The sequence below is a fragment of the Anolis carolinensis genome, unplaced genomic scaffold, assembly GCF_035594765.1.
Source record: "Anolis carolinensis isolate JA03-04 unplaced genomic scaffold, rAnoCar3.1.pri scaffold_13, whole genome shotgun sequence".
NCBI classification, from domain to species: domain Eukaryota; kingdom Metazoa; phylum Chordata; class Lepidosauria; order Squamata; family Dactyloidae; genus Anolis; species Anolis carolinensis.
The window spans coordinates 4,363,918-4,380,010 of record NW_026943824.1 but is presented as its reverse complement, the minus strand read 5'-3'; the positions used below and the strand labels follow the sequence as shown (position 1 = coordinate 4,380,010).

Sequence of the window (16,093 nt, the reverse complement as noted above, 5' to 3'; positions counted from 1 at the left end):
GAGGATGCCTGCCATAGATGTGGGCGAAACGTCAGGAGAGAATACTTCTAGAACATGGCCAGACAGCCTGGAAAACCTACAATAACCCAATATAAGACACTGTCTTATTTTCGGGGAAATACGGTATGTGTACATAGAGGGAGAGAGGTCATTTTTCTTTCTAAAGCACATTAAACAAAACCAATGATGAACATTGACTCAAGGAATCACAACTGAAATACGAGATGTTTAATTCTTTTCTTTCATTTTTTTAAAAAGAGAGTAATAAACGTAATTATTACTTCTGAGAAGGCTACATGGTTTCCTATGTCTCAGCAGAGTGATCTGCTAAAACCTCCCTCCTGGGAAAAGTCCAAAAGGTAAGTCATTTTTCGAATGAGAGGGGTGCTTGCCCTCCTCTTCCTCTCAGTAACAGGAGTTGCATACCTTTCCATCTGAATCGGGATATATCACAATGTCCCAAATGTCCTTCTTCTCCCTTCTGCGGGAAGATGCCTGATATAAGTTCCCCTTCTCCGGGAGGCACATGCATCCTTGGATTCCCGCCTCGCAGGGTCGGAATCATTGTGGTCCCACAAATACTTGCAGCTCTGTTTATAGCATGGCCTCCATATGAAGGATCTTCAGGGCTTCCGAAATCTGGGCACTGGTGTCCACCTGTCCGTACATGCCGACCAGGAAGGCCCTTTGCAGCAGCACGGCCGCATGTTCTATGCAAAGGGGAGAGGAAGGGAAATATTGGAAGTAAGAAATGGGGTTTGTTATGTCCTGGAGACTCCTCGAACCCCATCTTTTTGCCCAAAGAAAAAAAGAGCAAGTGTATCTCTCCCGAAAGCCCCCTAAGTAGATGGCAGGACTGCAAGTTTGAACATTTCTCAAACCCAGAATTGGATATCTGGTATTTTCTGAAGTCTAGCCCCTTCCATACACAAATACACAACTCAAGCATGCTTCACAGATGCCCCTCCAACCCCTGGTTAAAGAACTCCAAAGGTAATGACTCCGGCATCCTCTGTTCAACTGCGCTAACTATAAACAATTTTATTGTTTCTCTAGGATCTCTTTTCTGGCAGTTTGGATCCGACAGTTCTGCTTCTAGACTCTGGATTTGAGGAATATCGGCTTGCTCCTTTTTCCACGTCTTGCCTTCAGATACGTATTCCATTTGGGAGAATTTTGGGCAATCTATGCAGCTCAAGGTTTGCAGCAAGCAAAAGGTTCTGGTGTTACATAGGCTCCTTCCACACAGCTGGAAAAAAATACCATATTATCTGCTTTGAACTGGAATATATAGCAGTGTGGACTCAGATGACTCATTTCAAAGTACAGTAGAGTCTCGCTTATCTAACGTAAACGGGCCGGCAGAACGTTGGATAAGTGAATATGTTGGATAATAAGGAGGCATTAAGGAAAAGCCTATTAAACATCAAATTAGGTTATGATTTTACAAATTCAGCACCAAAACATCATGTTATACAACAAATTTGACAGAAAAAGTAGCTCAATACACAGTAATGCTATGTAGTAATTACTGTTTTTACGAATTTAGCACCAAAATATCACGATATATTGAAAACATTGACTACAAAAATGAGTTGGATAATCCAGAACGTTGGATAAGCGAGTGTTGGATAAGTGAGACTCTACTGTAGATATTGTGGGATTTTCTGCCTATATTTTGGGTTATATTGCTGTGTGGAAGGACCCTTAGTGGCTTCTTTCAGGGACTAGGATTGAATCTCTCCTCTGCACCAGAAAATTTCTGAGTGGGATTAGTTATTTGGTGAATTATATAGACATCACTTTCATAATTTTGTTGTTTTCCTATTCAAGAGTCTGATTTTCCCCTTCTTTTGGTGTAAAGCTGCTACCGGTAAGTTGATGTTTCTGAAGTGCTGGTCTGTAGGCTCTCTCCCTTTCCAAAACCCAAGGAAACTACAAAACTTTCCCTGGAAATATGTATCAGGCCGCACAATGGCACGTGGCTACTTACTTAGCTCAGAATTGTCTCAGTCTAGTGGGAATTTCTACCAATATTTGCCAGATATCCAAGAAAAGGTTGTCCACTGACATTTGACTAGAACAACACACACTAAGCGTGTCCGACCAGCTTGATCCTCGGCAAGTATTTGTTAGACGCAGAGGCCGAGTCTCTTTAGCTTGACCCCGAGTCTTTGAAAGGGAAGCAGCAACGAGGCTGAAGGACTTCCGCACCAAATGCCACCCGTGTTTTCAGAGCCAAATGCTTCACAATGAACCAGAAAAGCTGGATTTGCAAAGGAAGGTTGGAGATAATGGGGAGGGACGTCAAGTACAGGGAGAAGGAGGAGAACAAAACAGCCTCGTGTTGCTGTGGCGTTGTCTGGTGGTGTTGGTGAGAAATTGTTGAGGTAGTGGTGGTATTGAATGTCTGTTGTATGGTTGTCTTTATGTTTAGTATGCATTTGGTTGTTTGTGTACTGTGAAAGTGGTGAGGGTAGAGGGGGTCTATGTCCCTGTGTAGTACTGTATAGTATTTATACGTTGTCCATGTGTTGTGAATGCTTATTATCCAAAACATTCACTTATCCAACATTCTGCTGGCCTGTTTATGTTGGATAAGTGAGACTCCACTGTATATTTATAATCTTATATTATCTGCTTAGAACTGGATTATATGAGGCCCCTTCTACACAGCTGTATAAAATGCACACTGAAGTGAATTATCTAGCAGTGTGGACTCAAGAAAATCCAGTTCAAAGCAGATAATATAAGATTATAAATGGGTAATTTAGATGTGTGGAAGGGCCTTGAGTCTACACTGCCATATAATCCAGTTAAAATCAGATAATCTGTATCTTATAGGCAGTGTGGAAGAGGCCTGAGGCCTAACTGTGCCTGTCCCCTGGGCTGAGTAGGTTGCTAGGAGACCCAGTGGGTGGAGCTTAGCCCTCTAACTGGCAGCAATTGGATAAAAACAATTATTCCTTTCCCTCTAATTAGGACTTTATTTTTCTTTTCTTTTTGTTGTATCAACCTAGAGCCGTGGATGATGGGTTGTGTTGTCAAATTTCGAGGTTGGGGGGCCTGTAGTTTTGTTGTTTTGTCCGCTGCCCTGATGCCATCACTCTTTTATATATATAGATAGTTGGAAATCCACTGCTGAATGGTGAACCCACACTTATATAAAACCCATGCATTAAATGGACGTACTCTGAACTGTCAATAGGATTTGGGCCCATTTCAAAAGCACACTGTTTTGCAAAGTTATTTTCAAGTATTTTATTTTCCATCATTCCCATGTTCTGCTGGAAAGTCATACCATTCCTGCTGGCCTTTTTGTTTTTTAAGACCGTGGCGCAACATGTGAAAAAACAGGCTCCATGTATTGCACCATCTCATCTGCAAAGGTTAAATGTAGGTCTCTGTCTATAGAAACCTGCCTGGGTTGCATTCCTTATCTTTGCTGATTGAATTCAATGCAGCTCCCACTTAAACTCTTCTGCAATATTCAATTGTTTTTATTGGCTAATGCTTAAATTTTTATAATTGTGCATCTTTTTTTGTCTGTTGTTGTGTTTTATTTTGCTATTGCTTTTATTCGGGCTTGGACCCATGTCAGCCGCCCTGAGTCCCCTTTGGGGAGATAGAGGCGGGGTATAAAAATAAAGTTGTTATTATTATTGTTGTTGTTGTTGTTGTTGTTTCTGGTATGTTCTAAAACTATGCAGGGCCTGGGATCCATTTTTTCTACCCAGGTGGCATACTGTCACTTCCAGCCAGTTTCTAGGGGAAAATTCTGAACTTTTCTTGTGTTTTAAGGGATTTTGGAAACTATGGAAGTTCAGAGAAAGCCAACTACTATTATTTGGACACATTTGAGGGGAAATAACCTGAAAATGTACAACTTATAATGTGCACTTTAGCTTATCTTTGACTGCAACCTCGTTGGTTTTAATTCTATGTTTTATTAAGTGTGTTTTTATATCATATGTTAATGTTCAGATTTTATAACTGGTGTATGTTTTTGTTTATTGATGTAATGTATACTGTTATTGCCTTTATTTGATATTTCTGTGAGCCGCCCCGACTCCCCTTCGGGGGAGATGGAGGCGGGATATAAATAAACCAAATAAATAAATAAATAAAATCAGTCTGAATTGTTGTTTTGAAATGGCTTCATGGGCCATATTTCTGGATAAGGGCCTGCACTTTGTCTACCTCTGTTCTAAAAAGATCTGGAGTTAAATCAAACCAAGTAGAATCAATGGAGTTTACGGGAGTTTTGGTCTACAAAGTCCTGCTAATTCAACAGCTTTGTTCAAGTTTGGATTAATAATATAGCTCTTGGCCTTTTCTGATGTCAAAATCATTCATTCACCTGAGTCCTTATACCACTCTTCCCCAACCTTGAGGCTTCTACGTTGGACTACAACTTCCTAAAGATTATAGGAGTCCTGATAAATCTAGAGGACTTCAGATTTGGAGAAGACTATTTTACAACTCTGCAAGGACTAGATGACCCATCAGGTCCCGTCTGGTTCCATACGCTTTGGGTAAGGGTTCCCTTGTGCTTTAACATGTGTCTTACAATGATTGTGATTTTATTTTATGCCTTTTAACTTTATTTGTGTGTTTTTTGTATTTGATACCATTGTGTGCTTGTTTTATATCTGTAAGCTGCCCCGAGTCCCTCTGGGGAGATGGTGGCGGGGTATAAAAATAGAATTATTATTATTATTATTATTATTATTATTATTATTATTATTATTACCTTGGCAGAGGAGGGTGTATTCAGGCAGGTTTCTCAGGGCTGTCTGAACCACTTCGAAGTCCCGGCTCCCAAGGCAATACATGTACGTCGGGAGGAAATCGGCTGCAAAGCTGGACGTTTGCAAAACCAAAGGGAAAAGAAAAAACAACTCGTTGAGTATGTCAAAAGGGACCTTGCAAGATCAACCCATTCTCTTACCCCATGGCAGACCCCAAAAGCAGGGCATGGATGCAACAACCCCCAGGACAACAGCCAGGTTTCGGGAAAACACGTACAGGTGTCACTCAGCCTATTTCTGTGCATTTTGTTTTCACATTAAGTGTAGTACCGTATATTTCTCCAGGCTGAATTTCATTTTGTTAGTTTGGGCCCACCTCTCTAATGTATTAAGGATATTTTGGATCATGTGCCTGTTTTTTAGGGTATCCGAGAGGTCCTTGGATTTCCTCCGTCCTCAAAGTTTTAGTTTTTCTCACCTGGGGTTGTTTTGGATGGAGCGCAGAGCGAGGTTGAAGGCCAGATTGCGGCAGGTTTCCTCAGGTGAACTCATCAGCTTTTGCAGGTGAGTCTGAAGGAGATAAAAATGGGATTTGAGAGAGAAAATTGTAATGAGTCCTCTAAGTAGAAGAGTGGAGAGGAACCACAAAAGATCACATCTCCCTTTGGAAGGAATTTTTGGCTTCCGGAGACTTGGTGCTTCTTACTCTGCAACCCTGTGCAAAGGACTACAAATAATAATAAATAATAAAATAATAATAAAACTTGATTTATACCCCGCCACCATCTCCCCGCGGGGACTCGGGGCGGCTTACATGGGGCAGAGGCCCAAACAACATAAAACAAAACATAGGCAACATAATACAAATCACACTATAAAAAGATAAAACAGTAATACAATGTATCAATTAAAACAAAAATACAGGATAAAAAATTGCATTTAAAACACATAAATGGTAAAATCGTAATAAATACGGGATAGATTATTACAAACCCTCTGGGGCTGATTAATTAATGACTGTATCTACAAAGCTCTTGCGTTTCTTTTGGACCATACACTAGAAGATAAAGCAACTGATGGACAACAGGAGCAAAAATGAAAAAAAAGAGGCTGTTGACTTACGGAAAAAAATGCAAGGATTTCAGGCCTCCGTCGGGACATCTCGTCAATATCGCTCAGCACCTCTAAGATGTCTGGGGAATGGGAGAAAAGAACAAGATTGACGCAATTCTATTTTTTAAAGTATATATTGCTGAACTCATGGATAGTTGGATCGGCGGATAAAGAATCTGTGGAATCAGAGACCTCCCTGCATTTGCTTGCACAAAAACTTGTTGCCAACACGATGAAAATGTTTTAGCAGTGCTTTTCAGAACAGAGCAAGTTATGGCATTTCTAAAGATCCCAAAGGGGAACCTTCCTTTCTGCGGGATCAGGGGTAATAATAATAATAGTAACAATAATAATAATAATAATTCCAGCTGCAAAAGGCCACTCTACTGGGATCTGCACGCATCATCCGAAAATACATTGCACAGTCCTAAACACTTGGGAAGTGTTTGACTTGGGATTTTGTGATATGAAATTCAGCATATCTATCTTGTTTTCAGTATCAGCAATTTATTACGGTCTATGACCAGAATATATGAAAATGGGAACAGGTGCCCGAAAAGGGGAATCGCAGCTCCCATAAAAGTCAAATAAAAGAACAAGTTAAAAACATGTTATAATAAAAACAAATTAAAAGCAGACTATTAGCAGGGTCAGCTATCTATCTTGTTTGCTGTGTCATACTATGTCGTTGTGTCAATAATAAAAATAATAATAATAATAACAACAACAACAAACACAGTCCTAAACGCTTGGGAAGTGTTAGACTTGTGATTTTGTGATACGAAATCCAGCATATCTATCTTGTTTGCTGTATCATACTATGTCATTGTGTCATCATTATTATTATTATTATTATTATTATTATTGACACGACATATTATTATTATTATTATAATTATTATAATTATTATTATTATTATTATTATTATTTCCCCTCCTCCTCCTCCTGTTCCTTTTCTCTTGCACAGCAGGTATCAATAAAACCAATGCAACATAATTAAAACTTTAAAATATACAAACATTAAAATGGAATTAAACATAAGCAGCATTTAAAAAATAAACATTTAAGGGAAGTGAAGAAAGATGTCTCACGGCATGGCAGCTATTTTTGCTTACCTTCTACAGTCTGACCCCTTGAGAGCCGCTTCATGTATGGGGCCATTTCTGCTGGAGTGAGTGGGGTGAAAAGGGAGAGGTTGACGAGAGGCAAAGAACTGGCTCCAGCCTCATCTGAAGACCAGAGAAAGAGAGGCAGGTTTTCATTAGGGGTCTATCTCAAAGTAGAGACAATGAGTTGCTATCCTACTCTATATAAATAATAATAATAATAATAATAATAATAATAATAATAATAATAATAATAATGTTAATTATTGTTATTAATTTATTGTTATTTATTATTATTGTTAATAATAATAATAATAATAATAATAATAATAATAATAATAATAATAATAATAATAATAATATTGTTGTGTTCTAGAACAGACAAAGTTCTAGAACACAACACACCAGACATCACAGTTGTGGAAAGAAAAAAGGTTTGGTTCATTGATGTCGCCATCCCAGGTGACAGTCGCATTGACGAAAAACAACAGGAAAAACTCAGCCGCTCTCAGGAACTCAAGATTGAATTACAAAGACTCTGGCAGAAACCAGTGCAGGTGGTCCCGGTGGTGATGGGCACACTGGGTGCCGTGCCAAAAGATCTCAGCCGGCATTTGGAAACAATAGGCATTGACAAAATTACGATCTGCCAACTGCAAAAGGCCACCCTACTGGAATCTGCACGCATCATCCGAAAATACATCACACAGTCCTAGACACTTGGGAAGTGTTCAACTTGTGATTTTGTGATACAAAATCCAGCAGATCTATCTTGTTTGCTGTGTCATAATAAAATAAAATAATAATAACAAAACTTTATTTATACCCCGCTACATCTCCTGAAGGACTCGGGGCGGCTTACACTGGGACAAGCCCAAAACAGTATTACATCAATAAAAACAGTAACACAATAAAATCACAGTATAATAACATCTTAGAAAGCTAAAATAACTTAAAACATAGACAATCACTGCAGTGGTCAGAAGATATTACTGCCAGTCACCCAACTTCCCTCCCAAGAAAATTGCAGTTTTCCAATGAGAATTTATCAATGGTGAGGGAAGTATTTTAGTTGATCCCTGAAGGGCAGAACAACCTATTTCTGCCTCAACAAGAGGGCTAATACAGTAGAGTCTTGCTTATCCAACATAAACGGGCCGGCAGAATATGGATAAGCGAATATGTTGGATAATAAGGAGGCATTAAGGAAAAGCCTATTAAACATCAAATTAGTTTATGATTTTACAAATTAAGCACCAAAACATCATGTTATACAACAAATTCGACAGAAAAAGTAGTTCAATACGTAGTAATGCTATGTAGTAATTACTGTATTTACAAATTTAGCACCAAAATATCACGATATATTGAAAACATTGACTACAAAAATGTGTTGGATAATCCAGAACATTGGATAAGTGAGTGTTGGATAAGTGAGACTCTACTGTACTCTCAACTCACCCTCCTTTTCGTCCTCGGCCCCTCTGTCCAAGGAGCCATTTTTGCTGGGCAAGCTCAGGCCAGCCAGGAGGGACTTCAGCATCGCCAGGTCACTGTTATCTGATGAAAGGTCACTGTGGGGAAGTGAAAGAGTGGAAATGAGAGTCGACGTTGTTTGCTTGTTTACTGATGCATTGAATTGATATCCCACCTGTTCCCCTTTTCTCCACAGAAGGGCAAAGCACGCTTACTGGAGTGGATCCGAATGCTTCTGCAAGAAGGAGATGGCTGCCTGGGCGTTGGAGGTGATGTACTTGTGGATGAACTGGACGAACTTGGAAATGAAGGTGGCCAGGTGGCGGGAGGATTTCCGGTAGCTCTGATGTCAAACAAAAGGAAACACAGGGGAGATTTTGGCAACAAAAATGGAGAAACCTTGGTCTTCCCTCCCCAAATAATCCATAACCAACCCATAATGGGTACTGAATCTTAAAACCTCTGAAGGTTTCTAATTTGGAGGAAAACAGGAGAGCCACCAAGGTGTAGTGATTTGAGTTTGGGGAAGAGGAGTAGTGGAAATGGAAGCAGGCACTATTATATCCCACTTCTTTCTCCCAAGCAGCTTACAAGGGCAAATATATATAATTTAAAATATAATAATTATAACATATTGTATATACATATAATATTCATAATATTATATTGTAATACGATATACTAATAATACAGTAGAGTCTCACTTATCCAACACTCACTAATCCAACGTTCTGGATTATCCAAGGCATTTTTGTAGTCAATGTTTTCAATACCTCGTGATATTTTGGTGCTAAATTCGTAAATACAGTAATTACTACATAGCATTACTGTGTTTTGAACTACTTTTTCTGTCAAATTTATTGTATAACATGATGTTTGGTGCTTAATTTGTAAAATCACAACCTAATTTGATGTTTAATAGGCTTTTCCTTAATCCCTCTTTATTATCCAACATATTCGTTTATCCAACGTTCTGCCGGCCCGTTTATGTTGGATAAGTGAGACTCTACTGTACAATATAATAATATTAATTATATATTATATTTTACATGTAATATTACTAATAATATTACCATATATTGATATAGTACAATATAGTAATTTATTGCCAGTATTGTACTAGGCTAATAATATAATATTGTATGTAAATTTAATTTGTAAGCCGCTCTGAGAGTCCCCTTCGGGGTGAGAAGGGCGGCATATAAATGTAGCAAATAAATAAATAAATAAATAAATAATCTGTCCCCCTTTTTCCTCCACAGAAGAACAAGAACAAGGTTTAAATCCCCACTCAGCAAGTTACACTCTCTTGGCTTCAGAGGAAAACCTCTTGCCAATGAAACCCTGGGATAGGTTCACTTTAGGGTTGCCATAGATCAGAAATTACTTGAAGTCGCATAACAACAAACCAGGAGCTCTTACTTGAAGCAAGCCGATGAAGGAGAGGAGACAATCCCAGAGTGCCACCTGGTGTTCACTCTGGAAGACCTGCGGCTGAAGCAGCTCCAAGAGGCCCAAGACGTGAACAAAGAAGGTGAGGTGGTTTTGCTGGCGAAACTCCTGAAAATTGAGGTGAACCCGGCCGTGGAGCAGAGCCGCTATCATCGGTAATTGCCTATCAATGAAGAAAGCCTGTGGTTGAGTACCAGAATCTCAACAGATACTCTACAACAAGATGGGGACACCAAGGGAATTAAAACAGAAGGGTATGTGCTGTCCATCTGCTTCTGGAGGTCTAAATTCTAAGGCTAAAACAAATGAAGTAAGCTGGACAGAAACCTGAGCAGGAGGATAGGATGAGACACGGCTAACTTCCGGCACGCCATGTTGGCATCCCAGAGCCGATTCTCGCCACTCTTTGAATAATTGGAGTCGGCCAGGAGAGTGATGAACCAGTGGATCAGGCGGTCCAGCTGTGGAGAAAAAAAAATGCATCTGAGGATGGAAAGTGTTGGGAATCATCCTGGACTACTCAAGTCTAGATGTAGTTAGATAGATGATAGAGTTAGATTGAGGGAATCCTTTCCCTGTTTCCAAAGCATGCCTAGACAGGCTTTACTGTGTTTCACTCTATCCTGTTTACGTCACATCCCTTAAATGTGAATCTCCAGGGACACTAACTTCTCATTGGTCATAATGTCTTTTATGGCCCCAATAAACTGGACCATGAGGTTGGAACCATTTTGGTTCTCTCTTCTCCCTTTGTTCTTCAAGCTAACAACACGTCCTGTCATCCCTCCTGGCAAGATGTAACTATTTAGATGTTTCTTATTTTTCCTTAGAAACCAGTCTAGAGTAGACTAGACAGCTCCCAAGCCTTTCTATCTACAGTGGAGTTCTTTTTACCTGAATAAATACTTTTTGAACTTTTATTGAGACTCTGCAGTCCATTGCCATCCTATATGGTCAAAGGCTTTTCTTGCTCACCCCGTGTAAGTAACTGTTGCATTTGAAAGCTTTGCTTTTGCTACTCTGCTGATTTTTGGTGGAATCTCCCCCAGAGAGGATTAAATTGAGCCTAACCGCGCAGAGATTACCACAACAGAAAGACCCTGTTTTGTGGGGGTCCTCCAACAATGGATGAGCCATAGTGGAACCCTTCTGTTCTTGGAAATCTTTTGGCTGAAAGTATTAATACTCTAGAGTAGAGAGATGACAGACTCACTTGGGATAGTGGCCAAAATGGGAGCATCAGAGACAGGCAACGTGCCCATTTCTACTCAACCACTTAGCTTAGATCAAGAAAAGAAACCCTTCTTTCCCTGTGTCTCTTACTTTGCAAGTGCTGCTGTCTGTAGCTCCTTCACTGGATAACAGGGTCTCTGGCACCGGGACCAAGAGCTCCGGCAGCTGCAGGTAGATTTGCAGGAGGAGGTCTCGGCAATGTTTCCCCATAGAGCTGGAACCGAAAAGCAAAGAGGGAGGAAGAGATGGGTGTCTCCACAACCAGGAGCAAGATTGTCATGGCGGGTCGCTACCTCCTTCTTTAATATTGTGAGACATGGCACGTACAGTATCAAATACAATTATTTTTTCATGGTCCCAACCTCAGTATAAAAGTGCTAGTCTTCACTGATACAGAAGATATGCTTTTGGGCATGTACAAATCAAATGTAAGGTAAAGGTTAAGGTAAAGGTTTTCCCCTGACGTTAAGTCCAGTCATGTCTGACTCTGGGGGTTGGTGCTCATCTCCATTTCTAAGCCTAATAATAATAATAATAATAATAATAATAATAATAATAATAATAATAATAATAAAACTTTATTTATACCCCGCCGCCATCTCCCCGTGAGGACTAGGGGCGGTTTACATGGGGCAGAGGCCCAAACAACATAAGGACAAAATATAAGCAACATAATACAATCACAATATAAAACAGATAAAACAGTAATGCAATATATCAAAACAACAATACAGGATAAAAAATTACATTAAAAACACATAAAAGGTAAGACCGTAATAAATACAGGATAGATTATTAAAAACCCTCTGGGGCTGATTAATTAATGACTGTATCTCCAAAGAGCTGGCATTGTCCGTAGACACCTCCAAGGTCACGTGACCGGCATGACTGCATGGAGCGCCCTTACCTTCCTGCCGGAGCGGTACCTATTGATCTACTCACATTGGCATGTTTTCGAACTGCTAGGTTGGCAGAAGCTGGAGCTAACAGCGGGCGCTCACTCTGCTCCCGGGATTTGAACCTGGCACCTTTCGGTCCGCAAGTTCAGCAGCTCAGCGCTTTAACACACTTCGCCACCGGGGCTCCCAAATTCAAATGTAAATCAAGTATATATTTAGTAGAACTTGGAACTCCAGTAAGGATGCAATGGAAGACAGAGGTTATGGTTTCTTTTGAAGGAGAGGACTCTCACCTGCTCCCAAACTGCTGGATGCAGGCTGTCAGGTATTCGGCCACTTTCTTAACGCTCTCGACCTCCCCGTGGCAGCAGCTGAGCAACAATGGAAGCCGGGTCTGGGTCACTGAGCAGGAGGCCTCTTCAGGAGTCTGGCTCCGGGTCTCCGACTCTGCCAAGATCAGCTCCACCAAACTGATCAGTTCTGGTGCCTCGAGCCGCAGGACAAACTCATCTCGCCGTTTCTGCAGAGGGATTCAGAGGCATGCATGGCCAAAATGAAGAACCAAATGATCCATCCCTCTGACATTAGCAAGTGTAGGCTGGCTGGGGAAAGGAGGAGGAATACTTTGTCTCTGCATTCTCCAACTTTATGACAGCAAAGCAGATCTGGGGTTCCCTTTGGAGCAGCCAATCAGCCGGGCTGTGGCGCAGGCTGGTTAGCAGCCAGCTGCAATAAATCACTCTGACCAAGAGGTCATGATTTCGAGGCCAGTCCGTGTCAGGGTGAGCACCCGACAATCAAAAATAAAATACAGCCCCTGCTTGTTGCTGACCTAAGCAACCTGAAAGATAGTTGCATCTATCAAGTAGGAAATTTAGGTACCACTTATATGTGGGGAGGCTAATTTACGACACCATAAAAATCACCCAGCCACTGTTGGAATGAGGAAGTGCCGTCCCAGTGGATGGTGAAGCAGCTGCTCCCCCTGTGGCTGGAATCAAGCATACCCTCAGAAGCTGGAGGTTTAAATTGCCTCTGTGTCTGTCTCTGTCACTGTTCTATGTTAAGGCATTGAATGTTTGCCTTATATGTGTACAATGTGATCCGCCCTGAGTCCCCTTTGGGGTGAGAAAGAAGACTGGAATATAAATACTGTAAATAAATAAATAAATAAATAAATAAATAAATCATCCAGAGACCAGGAAAAGCACATCCTTGAAACTTGTCTCCTGATTGAACTTCACAATGAGAGAGTGACGCATCACCTGGGGTAACCGCTGGTCCCTTCCTTGCCAGATCCGAGGGATATGAAAGCAGGCCCATAGGAAATCCAAGGAAGCTGTTGGATCAAGCCTGCCAGAAGACAGGGAAAGGCAGAATATTAGAGCCAAAGGAATTCTTGATCTCCCCCATCTAAGCTCCGGGAGCCTCATTAATCACCCTTTGATTTAAAAAAATTATAATTTGTCATGGTTTCTTTTGAACTCATTTTCCCTACGTTCCCTCTTGGTCGAGAATAGCTAAGACACCGCAGCATCCATGTGCAAAGACTACACAGGATAAGAGACATGACATATAAAGTATGGCTCAGCTCTGGAAAGGCTCACCGGTGCTCTCGGTTTTTGCAGAGCAGGATCTTAATGCAGTGGTGAAGCGTGGTCCAGCTGGACTGGTGCGTGAGGAGGGCCAAAAGGTACGGGCGGAAAGAGGGCAGCTCGGACTCCGACGAGCCCTTATCCTGCGGAGAAAATATGGCAATATTACCACAGAATGAGAAACTGGTCTTGTCTTGCATCCCCTTGTGAAGATGGAGGGAATGAAAGAATGGTTACGGTCTCAGCTGTATGGGTTCTTTGGGTCATAAACAACACTCTAAGTCAGGGGTCCTCAAACTTTTTAAGCAGAGGGCCAATCCATAATCCTTCAGACTGTGGAGGGGCCGAATTATCACTGGAAAAAACCCAACACATTCCTGTGCACACTGCACATGTCTTATTTGTAGTGCAAAACAACAACAACAATGAAAGAACAATACAATATTTAAAAATGAAAACAATTGTAACCAACATAATGGGAAGTGTGGGCCTGCTTCTGGCCAATGAGATAGTCAAGTTAATTAGGATTGTTGTTGTGTGCCTTCAAGTCATTTCAGACTTTGGGCGAGCCTAAATCTAAAATTATTTATTTATTCATTTGCTACATTTATTTATTACATTTATATCCCACCCTTCTCACCCTGAAGGGAACTCAGAGCAACTGTATGTACATACAATATATTATATTATTAGCATAGCACAATATTAGCATTATATATTACTGCAGTAGGTCGGCAGAACGTTGGATAAGCGAATATGTTGGATAGTAAGGAGGGATCAAGGAAAAGCCTATTAAACATCAAATTAGGTTATGATTTTACAAATTAAGCACCAAAACATCATGTTATACAACAAATTTGACAGAAAAAGTAGTTCAATACGTAGTAATGCTATGTAGCAATTACTGTATTTACGATTTAGCACCAAAATATCACGATGTATTGAAAACATTGACTACAAAAATATGTTGGATAATCCAGAACGTTGGATAAGTGAGACTCTACTGTATACTGAACTATACCACTATACTGTAATATTATATGTAATATATAACATATAATTAATATTATTATATGGCATTATTATTAGTATTATATTGTATAACATTCTAATATTATCATTATTATATGTATACACAATATATTATAGTATTAAAAATGATATAAAAATATTATATTATAAAACTGAGGGCGGGGGCCAGGTAAATGACCTTGGAGGGCCGCATCTGGCCCCCGGGTCTTAGTTTGGGGACCCCTGATCTAAGTTGTGTCAAGAAACAGATCCTGACCTTCTTCCAGGAGAACAGGAGCCTTTGCTGGAGATCTGGGCAATTACTGATCACTTCTGGATCCAGCATCTCAAGCCAGTCAATGAACAACCCTGAAGAAGGTCCCAGGTGGGTGGTTTCAGTACTGAAAGGTGCAAATAAAGCAGGGTTTTAGTTAGAAATGGCACTTAACTGAGTCACTGAAAGAGAAAAATAACAAGGGTCCCTCCCCAGCTCACCTGCTGTTGTCAGCTTCTACCTTCACAGCGGTCTCCTCTTTGTCCTGGAGCAGCAAGGAGCTCACCACGGAGATGGGTCCGGTGGAGGGAAAGCGGGACGAGGCCTCCATGGCCATGGAGAAGAGGGCGGCTAAGAGCTCCTCCAGGTACGGCGACTGGGTTTCGGTCAGGCCTCGGAGGACTGGGGCAGGGAAGGTGAGGGACATCAAATTAAAGGGTTCTGAAAGTCTACTGGGAGTCTTTAGCCCCTTTCTTACTGTTTGATCTTTACTCCCCAAAGACATCTTATTCACTCATGTATTAAAAAAAATAAAAACATCAAATCAAGTTGTGAAAAGGGGTACAATTAAGACGTGAACAGGCCTACCTTTGCTGACCAGCTCAGGCTCCACGTTATGCTTCTCTCCGGTCTTCAAAGTGGCAATGATGGCGCATACCGTGGAGCCAACCATATCGGCATCGCGGCGGAAGGCCAGAGCTTCGGCTAGGTGCAGGAAGCCGCCCCGCACTGAGGGTTGGGAGGAGGGAAATTAATCACATATACAGAAGAGTATATCATTCTATGATTCTATGAGTCATACTTTATGTCCGAAGTCTCAAAATATTGGTCAGAATATCAACGCCAACAACCTGGATCGACTTAGCCGCAATTCAATGTAAGTATTGCATCTTAACTCTTATAAAAAAAGGAACAATCCCTTTCTATGAGTGAAGGGGCAAAAGGACAGAATTTAGTCCATCCTGGGAAAATAAAAAACAATGATACCCTCTTCCTATCATGAAGCTGCTTCTGGCCTTTTCGAATGCATTGGTGCTTTCTTCTCTCTGTGGAATGATACTCGACTGATGCACAGAACAATCAAAATCTATAATTTTGGCCCCCAAAGCTGCCCTAGTCTTATATATAAAGTTAACATATCCATAAGTATAAACAGTAATGGAGAAAAGTCTTTATTTGAAA

The 16,093-nt window shown here is 40.8% G+C and overlaps 1 protein-coding gene across 1 annotated transcript in view; it reads right to left on the bottom strand.

Moving 5' to 3' along the window:
• Window positions 1-206: 206 nt before the first annotated feature.
• Window positions 207-16,093, bottom strand: part of ints1 (integrator complex subunit 1) — a 39,068-nt gene continuing 23,181 nt past the window's right edge. Inside the window, exons 31-46 of the mRNA XM_062964150.1 lie at window positions 15,500-15,640; window positions 15,133-15,313; window positions 14,915-15,038; window positions 13,639-13,769; window positions 13,297-13,384; window positions 12,325-12,551; window positions 11,223-11,346; window positions 10,227-10,360; window positions 9,870-10,062; window positions 8,663-8,790; window positions 8,433-8,545; window positions 6,981-7,094; window positions 5,874-5,944; window positions 5,230-5,321; window positions 4,754-4,863; window positions 207-710 (exon numbers count right to left, since the gene is read on the bottom strand). Of these exons, the coding sequence (XP_062820220.1) occupies window positions 595-710; window positions 4,754-4,863; window positions 5,230-5,321; window positions 5,874-5,944; window positions 6,981-7,094; window positions 8,433-8,545; window positions 8,663-8,790; window positions 9,870-10,062; window positions 10,227-10,360; window positions 11,223-11,346; window positions 12,325-12,551; window positions 13,297-13,384; window positions 13,639-13,769; window positions 14,915-15,038; window positions 15,133-15,313; window positions 15,500-15,640 (2,087 nt within the window). The 3' untranslated portion in view covers window positions 207-594. The remainder of the gene's footprint in view (window positions 711-4,753; window positions 4,864-5,229; window positions 5,322-5,873; window positions 5,945-6,980; window positions 7,095-8,432; window positions 8,546-8,662; window positions 8,791-9,869; window positions 10,063-10,226; window positions 10,361-11,222; window positions 11,347-12,324; window positions 12,552-13,296; window positions 13,385-13,638; window positions 13,770-14,914; window positions 15,039-15,132; window positions 15,314-15,499; window positions 15,641-16,093) is intronic.